This window comes from Tursiops truncatus, chromosome X, assembly GCF_011762595.2.
Source record: "Tursiops truncatus isolate mTurTru1 chromosome X, mTurTru1.mat.Y, whole genome shotgun sequence".
Taxonomy (NCBI): Eukaryota; Metazoa; Chordata; class Mammalia; order Artiodactyla; family Delphinidae; genus Tursiops; species Tursiops truncatus.
Genome location: NC_047055.1, coordinates 126,733,458 through 126,759,583, shown reverse-complemented (window position 1 = coordinate 126,759,583; position 26,126 = coordinate 126,733,458). Strand labels below are relative to the sequence as shown.

Sequence of the window (26,126 nt, the reverse complement as noted above, 5' to 3'; positions counted from 1 at the left end):
TCTGACTCAGAAGTTCCATGCCAGAAAGTCCAATTAGTGAGGTTCACGCTGTATACGCACAGCAGACAACTCCCATCCCCCAATGGGCCAACCCACACGTGAATAGATCATAGGTTGGCTCCATAAAAGAGGCTGAGGATTTACAAAGATTTTAAAAGTCACAGAGTAAGTTTAATGGTGACTTTTCCTTCATTCTTTCCCACTGCATTCAATAAATGAGCTATTTCTATAAACCAGGCACCACGTGGACAGAAGGTGCATGATTCTGGCTTTCAGAAACCTTCCAGCCCAGTCAATGGCTCCAGGGGAGTATCTCTATCTGGGTGGCATATTTGGAATCACTTGACGAGCTTTTAAAAAGCTATAAAAATAAAGTTACACAGAGATACCTCTTTTTAACCATCAGTTAGGCAAAACTGCAAAAGTTGTATAACTCACCACTCTTGAGCTGGGGGAAAAGAGGCATTTTTCAGAACAAGTCCCCTGGGAGCACAAAAGGATGCCATTTCTACAGGGAAGTATGCTGCAAAAGTACCTAGATTTCAAACGCATTCACCCTCTGACCCAAGGATCTCACTTCTGGAAAGTCATCTTCAACACAAAAGAAATGTACGCCATTATTCCTCTTAGGAGACTGGAATCGGCATTAAGTGTCTGTCAGTTGAGGTCTGGTTAAGTAAACGATGGTAGAGACATGTAAAGGAGTTCCGTGCGGTTTAAAAAGAATGAGAAAGCTATTCAGGCATACGGGAAGATCTCGAGGTTGTATCGTTAAATGAAAAAAGCAAAATTAGAATAGTGAATGTGTAACTGTAGGTTTTGTGTTTTTAAAAAAGGGAGAAGGATTTCCCTGGTGGTCCAGTGGCTAAGCATCCACCTTCCAATGCAGGGGACATGGGCTCGAGCCCTGGTCAGGGAACTAAGATCCCACGTGCCACGGGGCAACTAAGCCCGTGTGCTCTAGAGCCTGCGTGCCACAACTAGAAAGCCCGCGTGCCACAACTACTGAGCCCAAGTGCTCTGGAGCCCTCGCACCACAACTAGAGAGCCTGCGTGCCACAACTAAAGACCCGACACAGCCAAATAAATAAATAAAAACAAATACTTTTTTTAAAAAAGGGAGAAAATAAGAATATGTGTATCCACCCGGGTTTACATTAACCTAAGGAAACTTTTAAAGGATACACAGAAGAATCTAATAAAAGTGGTTACCTATAGCCAGCTGGGAGGGGACAGCCTGGCCATGTATACCTATTAATATTGATTTGGTTTTTGAACAATGAGAATATATTACTTAGGCAATTTTGTAAGTCAATGTAATAGAATAAAATACATAAAAGTTAAAACCTTGAACAAAATGAATATCGGTTCCACCCCTAGAGTCTGGGCTGGGGGCGAGGCATTAGCATTTTTTAAGTCTCTCCACTGGCGTCCAAGGGCAACGTTGAAAACACTGCTGTTGAGGATACCCGTCAATCACATATTAAGTTCAAAGAAAGATGGGCCTCAGAATACTTTCCATCTAAGCTGCCACCATCACTGTGCCACATCCGTCCATAAGTATGAGACATGCGTCCTACCTGTGTTATTCCCCCTTAGAAAGGGAACAGATGAGATTCATCAGAGTCTCAGAGCCAGGGACGGATGGAGCCAGTTCTCCAAAACCCCAACTGCAAAAGTGGGGTCTGAAGCCCCCATTAGGTGACTCTTTAGCTGAGCTCCCCCCTGAATAGGGAACTTGGCTTGTTAATGACTTGGGATGGTTGCTTGTACCGAATCAATTCATTATGTGTCCATCCTAAGTGAATGAGAGCTCAGGAGAGCTCCAGGCTGCCCAGGGACGACCTGCCCATTTAAACACGTTGTACCTTCAGTTTCCTTTCTGGGACAGTCTCCCAGTCCATGGTCCGGAACCACCGATGCCGTTTCACATCCTCTGCTCCATTCTGCAAAAGAAACATGCATCATCCGTGAACAGAAGGTTGACAGGATAGGAAAGAAAATATTCCAAAAGAACCTCTACGTGATGTCCTACGGAGAAAAACGAGAGTTTGCTATGTGTGCAATCACTGTGCCCAGACTGTGAGCTATTAGGGAAAACTACAGATGAAGGCATTTGAGTTTCATCTGCTTTCCTTTGTCGTAGAAAGAAGTCGGTCACGAGGTTCACGTGTATGCCGCTCTGGACCAAAGACCAAAGTATAATTATGATTCAGCCTCTTGACATAAAATTAGACTGACGCGCGGTCAGGTCTGAGTTTGACACCTGTTTTCATCTTGACAATTTCCTCAGGTGAAATTACGCTCATTTTAGAAATGTATAAACTGAGATTCATTAAATGATGTCATTTGCTCTGTACTGCCCAGCGAGTAAGTCTGTAACTCAAACTGAGCATGTCAAACTTCAGAGACTTTAACAACTACCCAACGTTGCCTCTCAATTAACAATGTGTACAGCACAGGGAATGCTACCCTATACTCCGTCATAACCTATATGGGAATAGAATCTAAAAAAGAGTGGATACATGCATATGCGCTCACTTTGCCGTACAACTGAAACTAACACAACACTGTAAATCAACTCTACCCCAAAAATAATTTAAAAAAAACAAAACACAAAAACCAATGTGTACTAAGGTCTGTCTAGTTCATCCTCAGCTGTGGTGTCAATAGCTGGACGGGAGGCACCACCAGTACCAGGGCCTCTGAAAATCCCTTCCAAGTTCTCAGCCTTCAGCTGCACCCTTCTCCTTTTTTACGACACTTGTAGCAACTTTTTAATCAATTAAATGCGTGAAGTTATAAGACAGAAACATGTGAAGTCTGTGACACAGGAGCCAGTGCATCTGAAGTTAACTTTTTAAAACGTGTATCAGTTCATATTTTTTAAAGTTTTAAATGATTTATCCTCAAAAAAGAAAGTTCTCTGTAACCATATCTCCAAAAGGTAGGAGATGGGGTGTCAATGTTTTCTACTTTTTTCCAGTCCTATTATTTTGAAAACTCTTTTTCTTTTCCTATGTCTTACCATCCATATGTAAGTCAAATAATGACATCTGATGAGTGTTACCTTGAGGGATGCTGAGAGAAGGTAAATGGGACTGAAGGTTTACTCCCTAAAAGTTCAAACTCAGTATGGATACTAAGGTTTTATGGTATCTAGATAGATGACAGAGAGATAGATGTAGATGACGGTAGAGGACAGAGGATGAGCTATTTAGATAGATACATTTATAGATGATAGATGAAAGTTAGGTAGATAGGTGTTCAATAGATAACAGACAGATGATAGATGACGGAAGATAACAGATGATAGGTGATAGGTACATAGGCAGATAGATGATAGATAAATTGACAGATAATGGAGAGATAGATGGATGAGATATCTAGATAGATGACTGATAGATGACGGATATATAGGTAGATAGATGATGGAATATGACAGACATATAGATACACATAGATGATAGACAGATAGATACAACAAATAGACAAAGAAGTGAAGGAGAAAGTAAGTGCTAGAAACTTTCCAAGTGTGGAGGACAGAGCAGTGTCCACAGAGGATGAAGGAGTTAAACACAATGGTCTGTTTGGGAAATAAAAAGAGAAACACTGCAAGTGAGGGAGCGCCAGGAGGAGAAACACAGCCCGTTACTGGATGAACAACCATGCTGTTTCACAGATCTGTTCCTTTCACCAGTGATATCCAACCACTTAGCGTTTACTCCCCTCCCTTAAGGACCTCAACACATGAGCCAATCTCCATGAGTAGCCTTAACTAGCCAAGCAATTTAACTCGTTATGTATTGAACTGTGCTCCCCACGAAAGGACATGTTGAGGCCCTAGTCCTCAGCACCTGCGAATGTAACTTTATTTGGAAACAAGGTTTCTGTAGATGTAAACAAGTCAAGATGAAGCCATTGGAGTGGACCCTAAATGCAATGACAGTGTCCTTACAAGACACAGAAGAGGAGAGACACGGACACAGAGGAGAAGCCCCGGGAAGACAGAGGCAGAGACAGGAGGGAGGCGGCCACAAGCCCAGGGACGCCTGGAGCCCCCAGAAGCTGGAAGGGGCAGGAAGGACCCTCCCCTGGAGCCTCTGGAGGGAGCACGGCTCTGGGACACCTGGACCTCAGACGTCTGGTCTCCAGGATGGGGGAGGATGGATTCCTGTGGTTTTAAGCTCACGGTTTGTGGTCCGTTGTTACAGCCGCCCCAGGAAATGTACACACCCACATAAACAGGGCCCCACGAGACCTGCGGGGTTCAAGTCTCACACACAGGTCTGCTTCGTCCCTCAAGACTGCAACTGACAGGGTCAGTGCACTGGTCCACGTCTAAGTTTATCCACAGACATCCAGAGCTAGAAACAGCTAAGAAAATGTCCCTGGTTTGTCTCAAATTCAGCAGTGCCAAAACAGAACCAAGACAGGCATATACAATATCACAGTTGATACAAGTCAGTTCCTTCCACGTGTCTCCCTCCGGATGAAAAGTTTGACAAAAGCACACATGGTGTACAGCTTCTAAAATGACGATGAACTCACACGCCAACCTGCCCATGCATGTTTATAGCAGCACTATTCCTAACAGCCCAAAAGCGGAAACAGCCCAAGTGTCCGTGGACAGACGGATGGATACACAGCACGGGGTCCATCCACACAGTAGAACAGGACTCAGCCAGGACAAGGAGAGAAGCTCTGACCCAGGCTACCACGTGGATGGACCCTGAACACACGATGCTCAGTGACAGAAGCAGACACAAAAGGTCATGTTTTGTATGATTCCATTTTCATGAGAGCTCAGAATAAGACAATCTATGGAGACAGAAAGTAGCCCAGTGGTTGCCTACCACCAGGAGGGATAGAAGGATAGAGAGGTGACAGATACAGGATACAGGATATGGGTTTCTTTTGGAAAGGATGAGCAGGTTCTTTAAAACTGTGGTGATGGTCGCACAATTTTGCCAATACATTACAAGCCATCGGACCGTCCACTTTAAAGCGGGGAAACTGGATGGTATGTGAATTATACCTCAACAACGTTGTTGAAAAATACAAAAGTAAATAAAGTCGTGATTCGTAACCTACAGATCACTGCTGAGTCACTGGCTCCTTTGGAGAGACAAGGAGATGGGGCGTAGACCCAGTCTGGTTCTGCAGGCCCCAGAAACCCAGATTTGGAATCTGACCAATGACTGAATACGAATGTTCTGCCTTTGCTGAGGGGTGTGAAGTCAAATGACAGGCACTTGTAACGAATACCACTTCACATGTACGGACGGAAACACTCACCTTCATGTTTCCCAATCTCCTGGTTCTGTCGACAACAAGCAATTTCTTAATGAGGTCTCTGTTCGGGAGACGGAGACAAAAACACAGACATGTTGATACGGACCCACGCAAACACAGCAGGTCAACAGCAGTAAAATCCACACCGCACAACGTGGACAACGGGCGCAGCGGTTCACACTGGCTGGACGCTTTCTCACGCTTCTTTCTAACCATTATCTGTTCCTAAATAATTTCTGTGGCGCAGAGCTGCGAGAAGGACCTAGCTAAGGGGAAGAGGTTGATTAGATCATCGTAGAGAAGAACAGCCCCGGAGCGAGAGAAAATGTGCCTGCCCTGGGGATGGGGAGGCTTCATTTCAGACATACGGGTCAGGCCATCCCCGCCAACTACACGACACACGCTTTTACCAAAATCGATGGTCTCGCTTTGCCCTGTGGGTCTGTTTATCTGTGAGATTCTTGTCTGGCCATCCTTGCCTTCCCGTAAGCACGTAAACTTACTGGATCCCTTTCGTGTGTGCCGGTTCACTGAGATCCTCCCTCTACATAGCAGACGGGGGACTTCCCTGGTGGTCCAGTGGTAAAGAATCCACCTTCCAGTGCAGGGGACACGGGTTTGATCCCTGGTCAGGGAACTAAGATCCCACATGCCGCGGAGCAACTAAGCCTGCGTGCCGCAACTACTGAGCTCACACGCCTCAACTAGAGAGCCTACGCCCTTTGGAACCCGCGCGCTACAACGACAGAGCCCACGCGCCCTGGAGCCTGCACGCCACAACTAGAGAAGAGGAAATCCGCACGCCACAACTAGAGAGAAGCCTGCACGCTGCAACGAAGAGCCCGTGCACTTCAACAAAAGATCCCGCGTGACGCAACTAAGACCCGACACAGCCAAAAATAAATTAAATAATAAATAAATAATCTCGTTTAAAAATAAATAAATAAATTGCAGGCAGTATCAGAATACAGCAGGACGGTCAACTATGATGGGAAACTGGAGATGGTTTTCAAGACTTCCAGAAGATGGGCTAGCTCTCAGAGTAACAGTTAAGGAAATAAAAAGTACAATGTGTGTGTTTAAGTATCTAATACGCTGACTATGTTGTGTATACATTAATATCCAGGGACTTCAAGCATATAAGGATGTTTTCCAGGACAATCAAACACCCCCGACTCAGCTTTAAGCATCTCAGCTTTCCTGAATCCAACCATGCCCCGGGGTAAGCAGCACAAACCCAGGCTCCAGCTACGCCCTGGGCGCTGTGGGACCAGCTAAGGAGGCTCAGCTGCGTCAGGTGATAAATGAGGGACCAGGGACCCAGGGCTCCTCACATCTGCACTGTGAAATCCCCCAGGTTCCTACTGATCAAACTCTGTTAAGGTATAACTGTAACACAGTTTCCCAACACTGTGTACCTTAAGTAGCACGGGAGGCCTTCTAGACGTTCTCCCAAATCCATCTCAAAGAGAAAACCCAAGAACACTGGCTCACCTAAGGCTAGGATGTAGCCTTAAGGCTAGGATTTTGATGTGTCCATCGAAAACAGAGGAACTTTACTCTTGTGCAAGGCAGAGGGATATAAGAGCACTGAGAAATGAAGGTACCTTTCCCATACTTAGTGAGTCTCCCCTTCATTATTTTGACATACCAAAGAAACAAACTGAAAAAAACAAGGTCACCAAACACCACACTCCCAAAACATCCCCAACTCCATGTGTTTTTCTTCTTTCCCCTATTATTTACAGCACCCTCAGCCCTATGAGTGCATATCCTTAAAGCTGCCAGTCCCAGGATTACAAGAAAATCAAAGATTTATTTAATATATAAAATCGGATCTTTGCGAAACAGCTCGATCCTGAAGGCAAAAGGTGCAAAGGAAAGGGGGCCACCCGATACGGCAAAGCCACACAGGAACTCTGCAGGCATCCAAGACGCGGCAGGTGGGCACCTCCATCCTGGAATGCCTGTGAGTCCACTGGCAGGCCCTTCATTCACCGAGGCTGAAACTCTGAATCCTACTGACTCCCCGGGTGCCAGCTGGCTTCTCCTCGACACTTTCAGACACAGAGAAACACTTGTAAATAAATATGAGTTCTACCAGGTCGGCACAAAGCCCCCAAGCTTCTACTTCCTTTTCCATTAAACATATTCCTGCAAGGAAACCTGAAGCTTCATCCAAAGAGACATGTGCCCAGGCCAACACGCTGACACGGTCCAACGCTGAGGTTGCAGGAACCCACAAAGGACCTGAACAACTTCAGTCAAAATTCTACCCTCAGGGCCACCTGGTGACAGTCACTTGGGTAGGAAATCACTCCCTCGGGCTCTGCTTCTCAGCCAGCTCATGAAGATCTAGGCAAAAACGTGAAGAAGTAAAGCTTTACTCAACTATGGTCTGCCATCACCAAGGGCAGCAAAGGGTCCCAGGTTCCTGCCCTTGCTGAGCCCTCACTGGGGACGTGAGAGGAAACGCCTGGAGCTGCGCACGTGAGCCCTCGCCCTCGCCCTCACCCTCACCCTCACCAAGGATTCCAGAACAGCCTCTGCTGCTTCTCTCTTGAAAGTAAACTAGGAGAAAAAGACGGGGAGTTGGCAGGAGACCGGACGGAGATTACGCTTAGGTCTGTTCTCTTTCTATAACATCTTCTTGTTCACGAAACGTTGGAAACGTACTCTATATACAAACGTGAGTGTAAAAAAGAATGAAACTGTGCCGTTTGCAGTAACGTGGATGGACCTGGAGGGGATCATACTAAGTGACGTCAGTCAGAAGAGAAAGACAAATATCATATGATGTCACTTGTATGTGGCATCTAAAAAATGATACAGGGACTTCCCTTCCAGTGGTCAGGGCTCCGCACTTCCAATGCAGGGGGCATGGGTTCAATCCCTGGTCGGGGAACTAAGATCCTACATGCTGCGCTCATGGCCAGAAAAAAAAAAAAAAGATACAAGTGAACTTATCTGTGAAACAGAAACAGACTCACAGACACAGAAAACAGACTTATTGGGAAAGGGGGTGGGGGGAGATAAATTAGGAGTTTGGGATTAGCAGATACACACTACTGTATATAAAATAAACAACAAGGACCTACTATATAGCATAGGGAATTATATTCAATATCTTGTAATAACCTATAATGGGAAAGAATCTGAAAAAGAATTTATATGTATATATAATATACATATATATATAATATATATATACATATATATGTACATATATGTGTATATGTACAACCTAATCACTGCTGTACACCTGAAACTAACACAATACTGTGAAGCAACTACGCTTCAATAAAACAAAATGGATAAAAAAATGGGGGTAAAATAGAAATAAAATTTACTATTTTAACCATTACAAATACATACATTAACATAAGCAAATAAATGACCTAAGATTTATGGATCTTCTCTTCTCCTGGGGAAACACCTCCTGGAAGAATTTAAGTCCTTCCTTGAAAGAGGAAGGGGATCCAGTCTGATGATCTGTGTTGCCTGAGACCGTCACAAGTTTACCAAAGAAAGCAGCAGGCTATGAGGACAAAGGAGGTAGTTCATCTTTATCTTGCTTGGAGCACGTGCAGCAGTGACGTCACACCCATCGCGGGCGGGTCCCGCCAACATGCAGCGGGTGTTTACAAGCCGCAGGTGTACCAGGAGAATTCCAGGGAGTCTACAGGGGCCGTCAAGTAGCAGTGCCCGTGGGTGTGAGGCGGCGCTAATCTGACCATATCATCGGTCAATCGTTGATACATTTATCACTCAACTTTATTTTTTTCTCTTTATTTTGTCTTCTCTTAATACCCTCCCCCGATCCTTCCTCATCCCTCCCCACCCCTCCCCTATAACTCAATTTGTGTTTTGCCATCCATTCGAAACATTGTTTCGAATGGATGGCAAATCTCAATGATCAAAAATAATTGGCAAATCTCAATGATCAAAAACAATTCTCGTGCTGATTCCAAATCAACTCCTCACATCAACACTGATGGGATCTGGAGCCTGGGAGAGAAATCCTAGACCATATTTCTTCATTTCTTTCTAGAGCAATAGACTTTTGAGTGCTGTATGCATTCCCCTTGTCACCTTACGGTCGGCCCATTCAGGACTCAGAAGTCTCCCTTCCGGATAATTTACGTCTAACTGGAGTCTCCTTTTCTTGCTAAAATCTTTTGAAACCTAGCTGGTGGGTCAAACACGACACAAGCTCCAGCCACACGAACCAAGAAGAACACCATCCTTGGTCCATACTGAGCATTGCTGTTTAAGGTGAAACAAAACTAGATGCAGCCAGTGGCCCCAGGATCACAGCTGATCACTGTCATGGAATAAGTTTTCCCTGAACTTAACAGGTTCCTTTAAAACTATGTAGCAAAAAAAGAGACAAAAGTTTAGTTCTCAACTAAACACAATTAAACCCCATTTGGGAATCAGAAGAGGTTGGAAGCACCTATCAACGTATCTGGGAAATACAGTAAAACAGCTAGAAATTAGGACTCACAACGGTGCCAATGGCTAAAAGCTGACACACAGAGCAAGGTCGTTGGAAAAATCGTTGGAAAACCTAAAGCGTTCTTATCTTTTAAAAAATTTAGCTTTTCCTCCCACTGACACAAAAACGCACACCCAAAGTTTAACACTGAAGCAATGCGACAGTTCTTGAAACAACGAGGGCGTAACTCAAAATTCTAGCAGGAGAAAGGACTTTAAGAATGAAAATAATTTAAGCAGGAGAGAAAAGAGAAACTCTGCTAAAGCCATCAACGCTTGTGCCAACCGCAACACTAGCTGGGAGGAAGGACACCCTTCTTGTCAAATAACAAAACGGCTCTCGTATTAAATATGGTAACAAACGCCTTTATTCGCTAATTGTAAGTGTCATTTCTGTTAAACGGTATAAAATAGGGCTGAGAATCGTTAAAAGGTGAAGTCTCATCCCAGCAGAGTCATGAAAACCTCTTCCCTTTTGGTGGAAAAAAGGACCGGTCAAGACGGCTTCAGCCCAGCACAGAGAATAACACAGGATGGTACCCCGCTCGGCAGATGCCGTAACTGGGGTTTCTTAGATGCTTTAAAAACAAACACACCCGACGAGGAGGGAACGGTTTACTTACTTGACACTGAAGTCCAAATGCCTGGGGAAATCGATCTTGCCTGCAAGAATTTTTTGGTAAATGCCAAATGCATTGTCATCAAAAAACGGAGGAAACCTGTTAGAAACATAAACATCTATTTTTAGTGCCGAGCAAGTGTGGAAAACATCCCTGCGGGGTAAGGAGGACTCTTTCCGCCTGACCCGGGCAGAACAGAATTTATTTCACGGCCGCTCTTTCCTCGCATCCTGGAGTCCATGGATGGCTCGAGACCAGCTTCGAAGACATGGTTGCGAGAGGCCAAGCGTGAAGCACTGCAGCTCGAGGACAGAGGATGGGCCGGCAAAGAAAAGGCAATGACCGTGAGGCCATCTGACCAACTCTGAGGTCACTAGGGTGCCATTAAAAATGTCTCCCCAACTGGACCATGAGTGGACCTCTTTGTATCCCTCCTGCCTACGGGAGTGTGGAGCATACAGTAGGTGCTCAATAAGTGTACGCAGGCCAAATGTAAGAGGAGAGGTTACACTGGATCCTATTTTTTTTGGCTCAAGTACTTCATAACTTTACAGAAGCCAACATGTAAATCTCCACGGTCGATGAATTCACCTCCATCCTACTTTGGGAGGTGAGTGACAGCAGGGCTGGTTTCCAGTTTGCGATTTTAGGCACAAAGATCTACCCTAGGGGTTGGCCAATGATGGCCCAACAGCCTCTTTTGGTCAATAAAGTTGTACTGGCACACGCATGCCATACACGTATGTATCCTCTGCGGCAGTGTTCCCACAATTAAAGACTACAGTCTAGTTAGAGGAACTAACAGACCTATCCTTTCTAACATCTGGAAACAGAAAAACAACACCACGTGACATAAGCCAAACAAGAAATATACTTCCAACTGTGAGGACCACGAAAAACCCAAGAAACTCCAGAAGTAAACCACTAAATGCATACCAGATAGCCACACGCCCCTGGGCACGAGGTATACTTCTGATACTTCCTCAGAGTGTTCAAGGCAAAGACCTTCTACTCGAAAGCAAAACCTCTATTTAGTTTCTTTAGAAGGAGGTCTTCTAATTCAGTGGAATAAGCAATGGAAATATGAAGGGGAGGTTTCAAATGATGGTCTGATTGATGGCAAATCTCAATGATCACCAATAATTCTCGTGCTGATTCCAAATCAACTCCTCATGTTTTTTTAGAGAAACAGTGTCTCAGGGGTGGAATGGTGGCCTCCAGAGTTACACCCGTGTCCTCACCCCGACTACCTACATGGGACCTTATACGGAAACAGAGTTTTTGCAGATGGGATGAAGTGAAGGGTCTGAGATGAGGTCCTCAGGGAGAAAATGTGTCATACATACCTACCCACGTGCGTGGAGAATGTGGCACGCGGTACTCTGGGGGAGCTGGCATTACACGACACTATCATGGGAAAGGCATGTTAGCAGTAGTTTAGCGAGCGGAAAAAACAATAATAAGGGAGAGCACTAACACAGCTTGCCTGAAGGAAAAAGCACGGAGAGGGCGTATCGGAGAACTCGGCGTGTGCAAAGCGGCCAGAGAAAGTGCCCTCAAGTCTCTGCCTTTAATCCAACAGAATCCTTCCAATTCTTAATAAACGGGTGCTTGTCATACAGAACTGGGCGTTATGTGCTCCTTGCGTTGTCCATGGTGAGACGTAGTCAGAGGGACAAGCTGCCCATCCCCGTGAAGGCAGGCTCGAGACTTTCGTCTGAAAAATTCATGCCAGTTTTGCCATTTTCTCCATCATCTATCTGGATTCTTTGTATAGATACCGTCGACCTACCTAAATCTCCCAGTAAAAAAAATGGATCGTCCAGAAACAGGCGCCATTGTTGTGACCTTGCGTTTCTCATCAGACCTCAGAGACCCGTTACAAAATGATGCTCCTGGGACGGCCCCAGTGGTCCAGTGCTTAAGACTCCATGCTTTGGACTTCCCTGGTGGCGCAGTGGTTAAGAATCCACCTGCCAACGTAGGGGACACGGGTTGAGCCCTCGTCTGGGAAGATCCCTCGTGCCGTGGAGCCACGAAGCCCGTGCGCCACAACTACTGAGCCTGCGCTCTAGACCCCGCGAGTCACAAGTACTGAGCCCGCGTGCCTAGAGCCCGTGCTCCCAACAAGAGAAGCCACCGCAATGAGAAGCCCGCGCTAGCCGCAACTAGAGAAAGCCCGCGTGCAGCAACAGAGACCCAATGCAGCCACAAACAAACAAACAGATACACAAATTTATCTTAAAAAAAAAAAAAAAAGACTCCGTGCTTTCATTGCAGGGGGCACGGGGGGTTTGATCCCCGGTCCGGGAAGTTCCGCATGCCACAGGATGTGGTCAGAAAACAAAAACAAAATGATGGTCCCACACTATCATCCCATTTTAACAGGGAAAGGACCTTGGAAGGCAGGTACTTTGGAAATGGCTTCAAGGAAAAGGAGAGTTTCTGGAGAGAGAAGTGAGAGATGGGCTGCTATAGCATCGCCCTCTTTTTTTTTTTTTTTTTTTTTTTAGCATCGCCCTCTTTTGACTTCTCCCTCCAAGGTCCTCGGCCTCATACGTTCCTATAAAACAAATATCTGAGATCCTCAGAAAAAGGGGCAAGAACAAAGTACTGGGCCAGGAAACACCCGGGCAGACTGGAGCGGGAGAGAGAGTCCCGGGGCACCCTATCTTTGGCATGGCAGCTGCGATTCTCAAAGTGGGGTCCCAGGGAACCCTCGGGTTCCTCGAGCCCTTTTCAGGAGATCTGTGACACCCTTTTTCTGACTATAAATCTGAATGTGGCTGCATTTTCGTCACATACCTCAACCTAAACAACGAATCACACCAGACAGAGCGTGAGAGAAGGGAAGAACGCAGTGGCCCGCAATGAAGCCGGACATAAAAGAGACTAGTGAACATGTGAAACGACGTCACTGTTTTCTCTAACTATTTTTAATACTAGGAAGTAGTTATGGTTTTCATTAAAAATTTGATTTACGCTCATCATTAGTTTATCACCTTTTGCTTTTACGTATAAACTTATATACTTATATATATCATCTCAGTTTAATTTCCAAATGTGGTAAACGTTAACAGATAGAACCTGTATCCATGAGAGCTCTTTGGGGTCGATACTAACATTTAGGGGCGTTTTCATAACTTTTAGGAAGGGAGTCACTTTTAGGACAGATGGTTACTGAAAACTTGTAGGGTCCTGCGGCTGCAATGTTTTGAGCACCACTGCACCGCAGCTAACGTTCTACATGGATGCAGCTCCAAATGCAGACTAGTTCCATCTTCCTGAAAAACAGGCGTTCGACTGAAACTCTCCACATGGGTGGATATGAAAGGAACAGATGATGGAAGACATCAGGGCTGAGTTGGGCGCTCCTGGAAAAGTCCATGAATGGGCCACCTGTTTTCAATCCAACCGAAACATTTCTTACTCGATGAAAATAAAATCCCAGTTATGACATGCTCTCATACCTAATCACGTGGCTGGTGGTACCCAACAAATGTACTTCATGAAACATTTCACCCACCAATGAAAGCAATAAGCAAACAGACAAGGCAGAGTCTAGCCTGATCTTGCTAAAGGCGCCAAAACAGAAAATGGAAATCCAACAGGCACGCGGGAGACGGGAACTTGGAAGAAAAGGCCACCTCCGCCATCTATATGAGAACTCCCTCCCACTGGCCACCAAAGGCGTCTGGGTTCAAGGGGGTGAGAAGAGCAGCTTGCACCATCCAGTGATCTCGTGGGCAACGAACACACGGAACCAGATGGTTTCAGACCCACTGAGCGCTCCAGAGAGAACAGAAAGGGGTGCTAGGGCGGAGCGTGGCTGGAAGCAGCGGAGGAGGGCTCTGAGGGCAGGTTACAGGTGAGCCTGAATCTTGAGGACCGGAAGAGAAGGGACCGGCCGGGGGGATGCCCTCAGGCGGCTGGCAGAGAGAGGGACAGCAATGCCGCATCGGGTGCTGGAGGGGCAGCAGGAAGGCCCGCGATCCCAGGAGAGAGGCCAGGCCTCCGTCTAAGGTGGGTAGATCTTCTACAGACCGACTCAGAGCCTCGTATAACGAGGAGCTCCGGCTCTGTCCCCTTGAGGGCTGCTACGGAGAAGGACGTGGCCTGGCGGGTGTCGGTGAGGGACCCCTCCGGTGGCTGCCAGGGGAACGTGCCACGGGCAGTGGCAGCTGGAGGAGACGTGAGGACACTCGGGACGGGTCCAGGCGAGAGCAGAGGCTGGCCAGACTTCAGGGGCAGCCCCGGGTCAGCCAGGCGTGCGGTCTGGGCAAGGACGGGTGTCTCTGGAAATACCACCCAGACAAGCCTGACTAACTGAAATGTGGAAAACAAAAATATGCCGACTGTGAACTAACAGCTCCCTTTTATGAAATGCAAAGTTCAGCTTACGGTGTTCTGGGTTAGGAGAGGGTCTGAATGATTAACCTCCAATTATTCTAATAATAGGACCTAGTAACAGATTCTAATTACATTATTTTCTACTGAATTCCTAATGTTCTCTGAGACTACTAGAACTACCGTATGGCTAACCTTCTACTGGAATAGAATATTTTCTATTTTCTAATATTCTAATATTTTAATATACTACATCCCAATAGTAATGAGAATATTATTTTAATATATTATATCCTAATAGTATCTTAGTTACTATTAAAATAGCATATTAAATTATTAGAATTCTAATAATTATGTTTATATAATAACCCGCATAATAATTCTAGTACATCCTAATATTATATTCTAATTCTACCCTAGCCTACTCTATTTTAATAATTTTCTATTATGGTCTATCCATACTGTGTTCTAACAGTCTATTATATTCCAACCTTGCTTCTCCTAATGATATTCCGCATGACTGTATTCTGCACTATTACAGTCCAACCGAACAATAAAGACAAAACAGAGGACACGTGGACCCCATTCTGCTCAACATGACTGGGCGCCGGGATTCAATTCTCCTCGGACAAGGCTGCCCTCTCGTGGTCAGCAATGTACAGGAGGGAAGGTATGCTGCTGGCTTGAGCATGGAAGCTGATCAAGTACAGGTGCAGAAAGATGTACAGTTTCTATACCTTCTTGGTGGCTTGACCGTACATGCCATTTATTTCAGCGTGCTGCTTTGATGAGGACTTCCTGGGCTAGGGTGCATATGAAGAAACTTGGGTCTATGTGATTTGCTAGAGGTGTTTGACTAAAGAGCAATGGAAAACTGAAAAGATTTGATAGATTGATAGATATTGATCTATGATTGATAGATGTTGATCTATGATTGACAGATATTGATCTATGATTGATAGATATTGATCCATGATTGACAAATATTGATCTATGATTGATAGATATGGATCTATGATTGATAGAAAGGCAGATAGCTAAAAATTAATAGATATACAGCTAGAGATAGATATAAATAGATGATAGGTAGATAAAAATACATAGAGAGTTAGAGATCGATACAGGTAGATGATAGAATAGGTAGATGACAGATGATAGATACATAGAATAGATGACATACAGATGATAGACAGCAAATATACAGTTAGAGATAAATAGGTACAGATAGTAAGACAAATAGGTAGATAGATGATGGATAAAAATGACAAACTAGATGATAGGTAAATATGATGATAAACAGGTGACAAGAGTGGGCAGATAGGTATATTATGTAAATAGATACCAGAGCTGACCACAGATACAATAGAGAAGATATACAAAGACGACAGATAGATACAGATGACAGATACACAGACGATAACCAGATATAAACGACAGAGAGATCATAGGTAGACGATGAAGAGAGGGACGACTGACAGATGAATACGGACAGGTTTGCAGAGATTCCCCCCTGGCTGCTCACACACTCAATGCAGGAGAAGGCCTCTTTCCATCTTTCTTTCCAACTGAAAGCTGTGGACCAGCCCTGCAGGGAATCACACAGGCATGGAACAGGCTCCGGGTTTTATTAAAACCAGAGCAAACTCAGTGTCTGCAAAACTTACCAGCAAAAAGCACAGCCGCCAAAGAAGGCAGGACACAGGGAAGGGGTGGGAGTGTGGACGGAGGGCTGCCCGTCAGACAGAAGAGCCTCGCGTTCACAGGACGGGGGAGAATCCCCAGGTCCACGGTTTCTACGAGGGGGAGGCCTGCTTTCTGTGTCCATCCTGCACGTCTCACGCAGAAGCCACACACTTCACTATTTAATCATGCCGACCCCGAGAAACAGTCCGACTCTCGGCTCTCTGGACGAGGGGCAGCGTGACTCCTAACCTCCCCCGAGGCACATTTGGGATTCCAGGGAAGAACACCCTTTCCCTTCCGGCACACTCTCCGTTCATAACGTCCTCAGTTGCGTGATCCGACACGTACGTTACCCAGCTCCGGGAATCACTCCAGAGCGTCCGTGCGGGAGATGAACAGCATTTTCTTGGGAGACAGGGACACTTACAGACAGGACGGAAGACCTCGACAGCTGTGCCCTGCTGTTCCTTCAAGCCTCCGCTTTCGCTCTTTGGAAATCAAGCCGGACGGTCCGTTCATATCACCGTCACCAGCAGCGGGAAACTGCCGTGCGCCCCGACCCCGAGAAGCTGCCCCCGACCCCCGGTGCCTCATCCTGGGGGCGGGCTGAGCACCCCAGGGCCAGCGAGGGGGGCAGGGACTCGCCGCAGACTTCTCCACGGAAACCCGACTCACCCCGAGAGCATCTCGAATATGAGGATGCCGAGCGCCCACCAGTCCACGGCTCTCCCGTGGCCCTTGCTCTGGATGACTTCGGGGGCCAGGTACTCGGGGGTCCCGCAAAGGGTCCACGTCCTGTGGGCAGAGAAGGGGGTCCACAAAACTCAGCTGTGCTTGGCCAGTGCGTGCGTCTCAGAGGCACTGAAGGTTAGTCACTGAATTGATCGACAAGATGCCTTAAACCCTCGCCCGGTAGATAAAGACAGTAACCTCGTCTTCCCTGACGTTTGTCCTTTATAACAAACACTCTGTAACCAAGAAAGAATCTGAGTGACGGCCCTGTTATCACGGCTGTGTCTTCTTCTTGGTGCTTACCTTTGCTGCTCAGAAGCAAAACCCCCAGTCCCTGTTTCCCCATAAAATGATGGAAAAAAGGATTCAAGGATTGACTCAAGGGAACGACCCTCAGAAACCCAGACGTCTGCTTTATGAATAAATGAGCTGGTTCTGTGCCCCCAGAGGAGACACCAAGCCACAGCTAAGTGCCTTTTCCACCTGCTCTCCAAAAGGCCTGAGGTGTTTTTGTGGGTTCGCGGTCATTTTAGTATCCGTGGTGGCTTTTGGAAATCCTCAGGTTAAGGGGCTCTGGGATGTTTGGGGTTTCAATGGGGCGGACAGCTTGGGAAAGGATTTTCTCCCCAGGAGTTGAGACTTGCAAAATATTTAGCTTTTAGCGCCACCTAGAGGACAGCTGGCTGAAAGCAAGAGATTCCAACCAGCCAAGCCGGACCCAGCGCAGAAAGCGGAGATTTCTGATCGCGTGGGTGGTTGGTTTTTATTCGGGTCGTCCCTTCCCTGTGCTGCCTTAGATCTGTCTTTTTCACAACAGATGGGAGAAGCGGTCTTCTTCTCCTTTTAAGAGAATTCTATTTATACTTTAAAAAGCCTCATGTTTAATTAAAACTTATAATTTGTAACATTTCTCCTGAAATATCTAAATTTTTATGCCCTATGGAAAATAAAGAATGATTTTCCTAATTTTCTCTTTATTTGTATATCTCAGTATGGAGGACTTTGCTAACAAAAATTCACCCGTGAAAAGATAAAAACAATACAAACTTCCAGCTGAAAGATTAGGTCCTGGGGTTGTAACATATGTCGTGGTGACTATATAGTTAATAATACTGTATTGTACATTTGGAAGTTGCTAAGAGAATAGATGTTAAAAGTTCTCATCAAGAGTAAAAAATTGTAGGGCTTCCCTGGTGGCGCAGTGGTTGACAGTCCGCCTGCCGATGCAGGGGACGCGGGTTCGTGCCCCGGTCCGGGAAGATCCCACATGCCGCGGAGCGGCTGGGCCCGTGAGCCATGGCCACTGAGCCTGCGCGTCCGGAGCCTGTGCTCTGCAACGGGAGAGGCCACAGCAGTGAGAGGCCCGCGTACCGCAAAAACAAAACAAAACAAAACAAAACCCTGTGTCCAAAGCATAGGAAAATAACACGCTATGGTCATGTTCACGTTTTATATGACAGATCAGCGATAGTGATTAATATCCAAAAGGGAAACCACGGACTTCCCTGGCGGCCCAGTGGTTCTTTGCCTTCCTATGCAGGGGGCGCAGGTTCCATCCCCGGTCGGGGAGCTAAGATCCCACAGGCCTGGTGGCCAAAAAAACCAAAACATAAACCGGAAGCAATATTGTAACAAATTCAATGAAGACTTCAAAAAGGGTCCACATCAAAAAAATCTTAAAAAAAAAAAAAGGGCAACCAAAGGAGATGCCGGGGAAAACGCTGCTGTGACACATGAGCTATGAGCTCCATCGGCGCCTTCGGCCAAAGTCTGAACGGTGACTTTCTCTTCCCCAAAGTGCAACTGACACAGCTAGGCTGTTAAACCACTAAGAAGATCTGGAAACGGTCTGGTTCCAGCCCACGTTCTTACGTTGGGTAAACGTCCAAGGCAATCAATGTCATCTGCCTGTTTTGTGTTTTTGGTGTGTGTCTGTCATCATGATATACGCTAGATCCCCAGAACGTATTTATCATACAACTGGAAGTTTGTACCTTCACCCATTTCCCCTTCCGCTCATCCCCTGCCCCTGGCAACCACCATGCTACCCTCTGGTTCTATGAGTTCAGCTGTTTTTTTAAAAAATTAAAGTATAGTTGATTCACAATGTTGTGTTTGTTTCAGGTGTACAGCGAAGTGATCCAATTAAACACATATTTTTTTCAGATTCTTTTCCATATGGTTTATCATAGGATATGGGATATACTTCCCTGTGCTCTACAGGAGGTCCTTGTTGGTTATCTATTTTATATACAGTAGTGTGTATCTGCTAATCCCAAACTCCTAATTTATCCCTCCCCCACCCTTTCCCCTTTGGTAATCATAAGTTTGTTTTCTAAGTCTGTGAGTCCGTTTCTGTTTTGTAAATAAGATCATTTGTATTATTTATTTAGATTCCACCTATAAGTGATATCATATGACATCTGTCTTTCTCTGTCTTACTTTGCTTAGTATGATCATCTCTAGGTCCACTCATGTTGCTGCAAATGGCATGATTTCATTCTTTTTCATGGCTGAGTAATATTCCATTGTATACATGTACCCCATCTTCTTTACCCATTCATCTGTCAATGGACACTGAGGTTGCTTCCATGTCTTGGCGACTGTAAATAGTGCTGCTAGTAACACAGGGGCACATGTATCTTCTCCAATTAGCGTTTTCGTCTTTTCTGGACATATGCCCAGGAGTGGGATCTCCAAGTCAGCTTTGTAGATTCCACACGTTAAGCGAGATGCCACAGTATGCGTCCTTCTGTGGCTGACTTATCTCACTTTAATGCCCCCAAGGTCCAACCATGTTGTCCCAAATGGCAAGATTTCCTTCTTTTTAATGGCCGAATAATATTCCATTTTACACACATCTCCTAGCTTCTTTATCTACAAGCCAAGAAACACGTGAGGCTACCAAAAGCTAGGAGAGGGGCACAGAACAGATGGTTTTCTAGAGCCTTTGCAAGGAACACTGCCCTGGCAACACCTTGATTTCCTACGCTGGCCCCCAGAACTGTGAGGCTGTAACATGGTTGGGTTAAGCCCCTTCGTTTGTGGTACTTTGTTATGACGGTCTCAGAAGCCAAACGCCCACCCCATGTGGGCCACATCACATCAGCCCTCACCCAGTTCACCTCTGCTTCTCAAGCACCTGGGGTTTTCACACTCCACACTGGGTATTATAACTTGTGCTACGTGACGGGCTACAAGCTAAGTGATGGCCAGGGAAACAAAACATTTGGAAACACAGCTTTGGAGGTCCAGAAAATTGTCATCATGATGTCCATGTTTATCTCTTTAAAGAGGCTGACCACCCAGTTGCCCCCTCAGGCTTGGAGAGATGACATCATGTCACGTAGACAAGGAGCTACAGCTCAGAAAGGGGATGCGATGGAGTTTCCGTGAGGAAGAACTTCAGGTTCTCCTTGTGACTTTCCATGGGATCGGCGAGAGGAAAGAGTCGAAAGTGCAGAGGCGACCACTTCACCCCATGCAGATGGCTACCATCAAAAAAACAGAGAACAAGTGGTGACAGGATGTGGAGAGAAGGGAGCCCCCCTGCACTGTAGGTGGGAATGTAAAATGGTGCGGCCACTGTGGAGGGGCCTCAAAAAACTAAAAATAGAACCACCGTTACGATCCAGCAATCCCACTCCTGGGCAGATACCCACGGGACATGAAAGCAGGGTCTTGAAGAGAGATCTGCACACGTGTGTTCATTACAGCACTGTTCACGACAGCCAAAAGGGAGAAGCAACCCCAGTGTCCCTCACGGATGAATAAACAAAAAGGAATATATCCAGACTATGGAGTATTATTCGGCCTTGAAAAGGAAGGGGACTCTGACACCTGCTACAACATGGAAGAACCAACCCTGAAGACATTATGCTCAGTGAAAAGGAAAACTACCTAATGATTCCACTTACATGAGGCCCCTAGAGGAGTCATATTCAGAGAGACAGAAAGCAGATGGTGGGTCCAGGGGCTGAGGGTGAGGAAGTAGGGGAGCTGGCACGTTTTAACGGGGACAGAGTTTCAGTTCTGCAAGAAGAAAGGAGTTCTGGAAATGGATGGTTGGGGATGGCTGTACCACGTACTGAATGTAATTCATACGCTGAATTTTACGCTTAAAATTGGTTAAGGTGGTATCTTGGATGCTATCTGTATTTTGCCACAATTAAAATTTTATAAAGTGCAGAGACAGAAGAGGCTAAGAAAGGAGGGTGTCCCCGTGGGCGGGAGATCCAGGAACAGGTGTCTGATACCCAGAGTCAAGGTAAGGTAGCCAGGACGTCGGCAGAAGCTGGACCAAGGGCGGGTTTGGAAAGGATCCGGGACGAGTCCAGACAGAGCTGTGTGGGAGCCACGTCCAGCTGGCACGCTTCTGCCAAGGAGCATGTCTCTGGGGCAGCCACTTAAAAACTCTGGGCTGCAGCCCAGGTCCAGACCACGTGTGCCCGGGTTGCCTAGTGTTGCCGTTGTGTCTGGCACTTGTCTGTAGACAGGGAGAAAGGAACGGCATCTTAGGAGGGAGAAAATACCCTTTGCAAAGAACTCCTCCAACAAGAGATGCAATGATGAAGCACTGATAGAAGAAACCCCTATCTTGCAGGTTTAATGTAAAGAAAGTAACAGTGTCTGCTCACTGATACGTTTGTCCACTCTCTCTGTTTCTCTGCCCATCATCGAGCTCACGCTGACCCTGCTGTGTAAGCAGTGCATCTGGTCCGAGCCCTCCCCAGGTCCACTGGAGTGTTGGGGGTCTTGGGCGGGAGTGTTCAGCTCTCTCCAGGAACCCACCCAAAGGTGCTCTTGGGTCCCTGCTTCCCTTCTCCATGACACCTCTCCATTCCCAATGTCTGATTCTTTTTTCACACGACAGACTCTTTCCCATTTCCCTAGAACCCCCTGTGATATGAAGTACCATTCCACTTTCAAATCCTATGGAAGGAATGGAAGGTCACGTTACGTTGGTGCAGATAGAAATTGTATGGTCTGGTAACCAGCCAGGAATTTGGGTGCAGAAGGTGGCCGTAAGTTCAAGGAAGGAAAGGAGATGGGAGACGTGGGTTCTTCCCACACGGAGTCGAGCGGGAAGGGGCTCACACTACCTGCTGGGCTTTTTCAAGAGGCATCCCGTCAGGGTGCACAGAACCACCTGGCGGTCCAGTTAGGAGTTTCTTGTCCCCAAGACTTAAGCTTACGAGCATCTTTCTTCCCGCCACACCCAGCTGAGTCAACTCAAAGTCAACCCTCGTCGCTCTGGCTCATGAAATTCATTAATTCTGCTGAGAGATCCAGGTACTGGCCCGTGAATGCTGTGTTCCCAGGTGGGGCACATCCACGGGGGCCTGAATCTAGCTGGAAGCCTGGCGCTTAGCTGATGTCCTCACCAGGTGCAGGTGGGTGCAGATAATTGTATCTGTGTTAGGCGTGGTGTCTCCGCTTACATGTGGAAAGGTGAGTCTCTCCCTGGCTTCATCCTGGGGTATGGGGCACAGATGGAAGGCTGTATGACTTTCCAGTTTCTCAGTAAACTCAGGTAGCCTGACCCCCTGATTCAAGGAAAAGCTTTCTCCGAAAAGCCCCCAGGCTTCTTGGATGTAGAGAGGCATAAACTGCTAGAAAGAGCTTCAGACTGCAGTAAACGTCCTTAAAGCCTTAGATTTCTAACAGTACTGCAGTTCCCTAAAAAGTTAAAGAGAATTTCCGTAAGTCCCAGAAACTTCCGTCCTTGGTTAAGGCCCCCGAAGCATTGACAGCAGGGACTCTAACAGACATGTGTACACCCAGGTGCACAGCAGACGATTACTGTGCAAGGTGGAAGCAGTCTTCTCCTTTTAAGAGAATTCTCTTTATACTTAAAAAAGCTTCCTGCAAAAAGCCCCCATGCTTCTTGGAGGTAGAGAGTCACAAATTGCTAGAAAGAGCTTCAGACTGCAGTAAATGTGTTACGACAAGACAGACAGTGGGGGATGTTACTGGGAGAGTGTGCTGGTCCAGGCTGTGAATTATCGATGCCCCTGGTCTTATCGTTTCTGCTCACTGGCTCTTGAAGAGAGGGCCAAGTGACACCCGCCGTTCTCAGTTTTCTCACTGTTATCAGGTCCACCACAACGGGGGGTGGCAGACCGTTATCCAAGTATGCTCTGTGAAACAGACGTCCAACTGCTCATGTGTTCCGACTCCCCCACTGCCTTCCATAGCATCCCCACTGAGTTGAATTGTGTTCCCCCCCAAAAGTCCTAGACTCCGGTACCTGTGAATGTATTTGGAAATAGGGTCTTGCAGATGTAATCAGATTAAGACTGGGGCTAATCCAATGACTCGTGTCCTTAAAAGAAGAGGAAGAGAGAGAGACCTCTCTACTGTATTAGAAGGAGGCCGTCTACAAGCCAGGAAGAGGCCTCACCGGGAACCAACTCAGCCAGCATCCTGACCATGGACTTCCAGAACTGGGAGAAATACATTTCTCATAAGGTCACCAATCCTATGGGATTAGGACCCCACTGTCATGACCTCATTTGACCTTAATTACTTCTTAACAACATGATCTCCAAATACAGCCACACAGTGGGGGTTGGAGCTTCAAGACATGAATTTTGGAGGAACACGAGTTCAGTCCAGAGCAATGGTGGTGATCATGAAGGTGATGGTGATGGTGGTGATGGAGGTGATAATTATGGAGATGACAATGATGGAGATGGTGGTGATGATGATGATAGTGGTGATGATGGTGATGATGATAATGGTGATAATGATAGTGATAATGATGGTGATAATGAGGGTGATGATGACGGTGGTGATGGTGATGAAGGTGATATCTATGGGATGATGATGGTGATGACAGCGGTGGCGATGGTGGTGGTGATGATGATGTGAGGGTGGGCATGATGAAGTCAGAAGCACCTACAGTCTACTCAATGCTTACTACATGAGAGGAACCGTTCTTAGGAAATACTTTCCATCGAGCAGACCCATCCATTGTTACCAATCACCCTGCAGGGTAGGAACAATTCTCATTACACAGACGAGCAAAACCAAGGCACACGGGGTGATGACAACATACAATGTCCTCAATCTCTCCAGCTGGAGAGCGGCAGACACAGGGGTCCAGCAGAGGCAAGGGGTCCCCATATCCACTCTTCATTCCTAACTGCCCCTCTGAGGTGCTTCCGTGAACAGAGGCTCTTGGTAAGGGAAACAAATTTAACCTGGAAGCCATAAGGTACTACCACTTGGCAATTGTGGGGATACACGCAAACTACCTTACCTCTCAGGGCCTCAGATTTCTCAGCTGTAAAATGATGACGGCTGGCCAAACTTATCACCGAGTGAATTTGTGAAACCCTTTATTGGTTGTTTGTTTGAATCAGGGCTTCCAAATAACATGATTAAAAAAACCCCAAAAAACTAGCAGGTGGACTATATACCACACGTTACCAATAGGGGGCAGCACCAATGCCACAAACCAATTTTTAAAACTATATAAAGTCTTCACACTCTTCTACGTAAAACCATCCCATTTTATTCTCAGCCATGAAATAGATGAAATTCTATAGGGGAAAATCAGATTGCATTTAACAGCAGCCTAGAACGAAACTGGGTCATTTGTAGAGACGTGGATGGACCTAGAGACTCATACAGAGTGAAGAAAGTCAGGAAAACAAACATCGTATATTAATGCATATATGTGGAACCTAGAAAAATGGTACAGATGAACTTACCTGCAAAGCAGAAATAGAGACACAGACGTAGAGAACAAATGTATGGATACCAAGGGGGAAGGAGGGGTGGTGGGATGAATTGGGAGATTGGGATGGACATATATACACTATTGATACTATGTATAAAATAGATAACTGGGCTTCCCTGGTGGCACAGTGGTTGAGAGTCCACCTGCCGACGCAGGGGACACGGGTTCGTGCCCCAGTCTGGGAGGATCCCATGTGCCGCGGAGCGGCTGGGCCCGTGAGCCATGGTCGCTGAGCCTGCGCGTCCAGAGCCTGTGCTCCGCAATCGGAGAGGCCACAGCAGTGAGAGGCCTGTGTACCACAAAAAATAAAAATAAAAAAAGAAAGACAAGCCGTAATATGAGTTGGTGACGGTGTGGAGAAAAGGGAAAGCACGTCCACTGTTGGTGGGAATGTAAACTGGTGCAGCCACTATGGAGAACAGGATGGAGGGTCCTCAAAAAACTAAAAATGGAGCTACCATGTGATCCAGCAATCCCACTCCTGGGTATATATCTGGAGAAAACTCTAATTCGAAAAGATACATGCACCCCAATGTTCATTGCAGCACTATTTACAATAGCCAAGACATGGAAGCAACCTAAGTGTCCATCGACAGAGGAATGGATAAAGATGTGGGGTGTATATATATATATATATATACACACACACACACACATATATACACAATGGAATATTACACAGCCATCAAAATGAATGAAATCATGCCATCTGCAGCACCGTGCATGGACCTGGAGACTGTCATACTGAGTGAAGTGAGTCAGAGAGAGAGAGACAAATACCATACGATGTCACTTCTGTGTGGAATCTAAAGAAAAAGGAGGTCACAGCGCAGAGGACGCAGAGCACGCTGCCAGAGGCAGGGGGCGGGAAGATGGGAAAACGGGAAACGCTCACGTACTTGTCCACCAGTTTCTTGGCAAACCCGAAGTCAGTGAGCTTGATGTGACCGTCTCTATCCAGCAGGATGTTCTCCGGCTTGAGGTCCCTGTAGACGATCTCCTTGGAGTGCAGGTACTCAATGGCACAGACGATCTCCGCGGCGTAGAAGAGCCCGGTGGAGCTGGAGAAGCGGCCCTGGTTGCGCAGGTAGCTGAAGAGCTCACCACCCGGCACGAACTCCATCAGCATGTACAGGAAGCGGTCATCGTGCCCCGTCCAGAACCTGCGGGACCAGAGCGGGAGTGAGGGCTGCGCCTCGGAGGGA

The 26,126-nt window shown here is 46.5% G+C and overlaps 1 protein-coding gene across 6 annotated transcripts in view; it reads right to left on the bottom strand.

The window, feature by feature from the left end:
• The window catches only part of LOC101327407 (protein kinase X-linked), an 85,546-nt gene that overhangs the window by 9,089 nt on the left and 50,331 nt on the right, over positions 1 to 26,126 (bottom strand). For 5 of the 6 annotated variants that reach the window (XM_033849759.2, XM_073798960.1, XM_033849758.2 and 2 more), the window contains exons 3-7: positions 25,821 to 26,084; positions 17,118 to 17,237; positions 10,416 to 10,511; positions 5,299 to 5,356; positions 1,869 to 1,946 (exon numbers count right to left, since the gene is read on the bottom strand). In XM_033849759.2, the coding sequence (XP_033705650.1) occupies positions 1,869 to 1,946; positions 5,299 to 5,356; positions 10,416 to 10,511; positions 17,118 to 17,237; positions 25,821 to 26,084 (616 nt within the window). The remainder of the gene's footprint in view (positions 1 to 1,868; positions 1,947 to 5,298; positions 5,357 to 10,415; positions 10,512 to 17,117; positions 17,238 to 25,820; positions 26,085 to 26,126) is intronic. The other variant, XM_073798961.1, reaches the window with a different exon arrangement.